This window comes from Phaseolus vulgaris, chromosome 10 (genome assembly GCF_051622355.1).
Source record: "Phaseolus vulgaris cultivar YP4 chromosome 10, ASM5162235v1, whole genome shotgun sequence".
NCBI classification, from domain to species: Eukaryota; Viridiplantae; Streptophyta; class Magnoliopsida; order Fabales; family Fabaceae; genus Phaseolus; species Phaseolus vulgaris.
Genome location: NC_143507.1, coordinates 39153858 through 39157298, shown reverse-complemented (window position 1 = coordinate 39157298; position 3441 = coordinate 39153858). Strand labels below are relative to the sequence as shown.

General features: G+C 24.4%; 1 protein-coding gene across 1 annotated transcript; it reads right to left on the bottom strand.

Moving 5' to 3' along the window:
- Positions 1–2357: 2357 nt before the first annotated feature.
- On the bottom strand, positions 2358–2861 carry LOC150024791 (uncharacterized). The gene has a single exon (XM_090296308.1). The coding sequence runs from the start codon at positions 2859–2861 to the stop codon at positions 2358–2360; it is 504 nt and encodes a 167-aa protein (XP_090152434.1).
- Positions 2862–3441: the final 580 nt, after the last annotated feature.

Below are 3441 nucleotides of genomic sequence, written 5' to 3'. Positions count from 1 at the left end.
ATAAAAAAATATCATAAAATTATAATTTAATAATATAAAAAATTATAACTATTGTTTTAGTAATTCTTCCTTCTCCTCAAAACATGAATAAATGTTTGAATATAAAATTGTCAAACTTTAATAATATCTTTCCTTCTCCTCACTTCTCCTCAGAACATGAATAGATGTTTGAATATAAAATTCTCAAACTTTAAAAAGCTTACAAATACAAAAACTGCACTCATGGATTGGATTTTGTAAAATCTAATTCATATCCAATCCAAATCCAAATATTTGATTTTAAATCTAAATCCATATTTTTATAAAAAAATAAATTAAATTGGATTTTTAAATTAAATCTATATTTTGTAAAAACTTACTATAATATTAATATAATAATATGTAAATAAATTAATATCATATAAATATTAAGAAAATATAATAAAATTATAATTTAATAATACTAAAAATTAACATTACAGTTGCAGTAATACAGAAAAAGTAATTGTATACAATTACAAACTAGACATAAAATTGGTGATTTTTTTTTAATTTTATTGTTAAAGTAATGAGTATAAAAATCAACCATTGAATTTCTATTTTACTGTATAGAATATCCTTTAAATGTAAATATATTTTTTGATAAATTTTTTTGGTATATTACTGTTTGTATATAATCCCTCTCAAGTGTATATGCATGGAGACAACTGAAAATCAATGCAATATTTAAGTGAAGAAAATAAAATAAAATAAATTTCTGTGAAAAAAAAAGAGTAAAAAATCCAAACAATTTTTTTTTAAAATTTTAATATATGATTTTGTGATCTTTAAGTTTTTTTTATAGAAAGAACTTTAGTTTTAACAAAAGAAAATAACAATAATAGAAATAAATTATTCTAAAAATTAAAAAAAGAAGATAATAAAGTATAAATAAAAAAGGAAGAAGAATGAAGAAGTATATGCACATGAAAGAGTTACTGAAGGTCATACGGTGCAGAGGAATAAAATACAGATTGAAAATCTGGATTTTCTAAATTCTAAAATCCATTTAACTAAAATGGATATCTAATCCAGAAAATTGATAAAATGTGGATCAATATAAAAATTAAGTTTAAACAAATGGATATTAAATAGATTAAATCAATGTAAAAATAGAACAGTTTTATTATATTTAGATTTTTTGTCCATCCTAATTTTAGGACAATAATTAAAAAGTACTTTTTAAAGTTAAAAAATGTAGCTTTAAATTTAGGTCATAGTTGGTCTTGACTTGCAACAGTGGAGTATGCCTTCGTAACCATTACTTAAATGCAACAGTTTTTTTTTATTTTTTTATTATTACTATAAAAAAATATTAAATTTTAACTAAATTTAAAAATAAAAATAATTAATTATTATATTAATTAAATTATATATTATTTTAAAAGTAAAAAACTTTTCAATATCTAAAATAATTTTTATTATTAATAAAAATTTATAAAATAGTTTCTAAATTGGTATTTAGATTATCTATCAGACTTTATTATTAATATTTTTTAATTTATATTAGTTCAATTAGTCTTTTAGAAATTAATTAAAAAATTTAAAATATCAGTAACTATTGGTAATTAATGTTTAAATACTAATTTAAAAATTATTTTATAATTTTTTATAAATAAAAAAATATTTTAAATACCAATAATTTTTTTAGTTTATTTCTAATTTAATTCAATATAGTGTATATTCTTTTTCAATAAAAAATAATGTGTCACATTTTTCTTTTAATGTTTGGGTTATATTTTTTTAATAACTTTAAGCAACGTATTTTAGTTAATACTTCTTAATTTTAAAGTTATTAAAATTCTCGATAGACGGTCTAGAAGGACAATTTGCTTAATTTGTTTAATCATCTATATTGTTGTTTTTAGTTCATTAGTCTCTCAATAGTTATAGTAGACAGTTGGATGAATAGGCTATACTTTGTTGAACCTTAACCAATTCATTCTTTTAAGTTTATTTATTATTTCTTTGTTGTAAGATCCATACCTAAAGAAATGAAAGTGTTTCTATATTTTTACTATTCACAATCTTCTTGTCATTGCATCCCTTATGTTTGAATATAGAAGTATCGTCCAAAACATAAAACATTTTACCAGAGATAAAAACTTAAAATATTCCCTCTAGCAACAAAAACTTAATTACGCCTTATATAATTGATATATATTGACAGTGTAAATTTGGATGACAAACTTATAGAAGTGAGGGATAATTCTCCTTCTGTCTTGTGCTTTGATAGTAAAATTTGATGTAAATTAATATCCCTATGCCAGACACATAAAAAAGGAGTAACAGCACACTCTTCCAACACTCAAACAAAGCAAGACCCAGTGATGAAGCAGTTAATTAAAATCCATTGAAGTGATTGGTAACCGTGGACGCACCACCCTCCTCATATTTCGACGTTGCACCCTTGTTTCCATGAAGTGGGTTTTGATAAAGGAGAGCACATGAGTGATGAACCATAAAATGTAAATAAGGAAACCGAAGCGTTCCCAAGTTTCGGGTAGCAACAGCACCAGCATGCAAAGCAATGAGAGTGAAGCGAAGACACGCTTGAGGGTTTGAAAGTGATTAACTCTGATACCAAAGTTGAGGTTACCAGAGAAGGTGAAGAAGCAATAAAGAAGAAAGCTAAGAATGGAAAGCCAAATGGTGTTTGGATGAAGGTGAAATGGGGTGGAATTTTCTGGATATCTGAGTTGGAGGAAAGCGAGAAGTACAAAGAAGATGAAGGCAACAAGGCCATCAACAGGGTTAGTTTCTATTGCCATGTTACATATTTGGATATTGCCTATGTTAAAAATCAGTTCATTACCTCTCATTCCAAAAACACCATCAGCCATGAAGAAGTTGAAACCTGATTTTGACGACAGCTAAAAGAAGGAGAGATTAAAGAGTGAGACAAGGGTATGCATGAGGATCAAGTTAGGACCTTTTTATAAACAGCCTTGGGTCATTTAATATCACTGCGTCAGGTGGGTCTTTGTGATTTTACTTTTTCTCGTGTTAAAGAAATCTTTTCCTATTCAAAGTTGAGCTATGCTGAGACATCCACGAAAGTTCCCTTACCTTAACATTTCTCACATAATGTGTTTTGATGGGAAAGGAAAAAGATGTGTTTCGGTAGAAAATGGAATGTATTTTTCTAACATTTGTGATAGTGAATGTTTGAGAATTTAAGAATATGAAGAAAGACTGTTTAGATTTTGCTGGTTAGAAGGGATTTAACGTGATAGAATGTTTTGAGAGAATTTTTTATTTTTTTAAAAGTGCGAAATATAAATACAAATTTATTTTTATTTCTAAAAATATTGAATAATAAAATATGAGGAATTTTTATGTATATTTAAGGTAATTAAAATTTTATAAATAATTATATTTATTTTCATTATATTATTTTTATTTATTTTATTAATAATATAA

What these genes read in the sequence shown, in the direction of transcription:
- LOC150024791 (XM_090296308.1), bottom strand. Translation starts at nt 2,861, where the DNA reads ATGGCTGATGGTGTTTTTGGAATGAGAGGTAATGAACTGATTTTTAAC.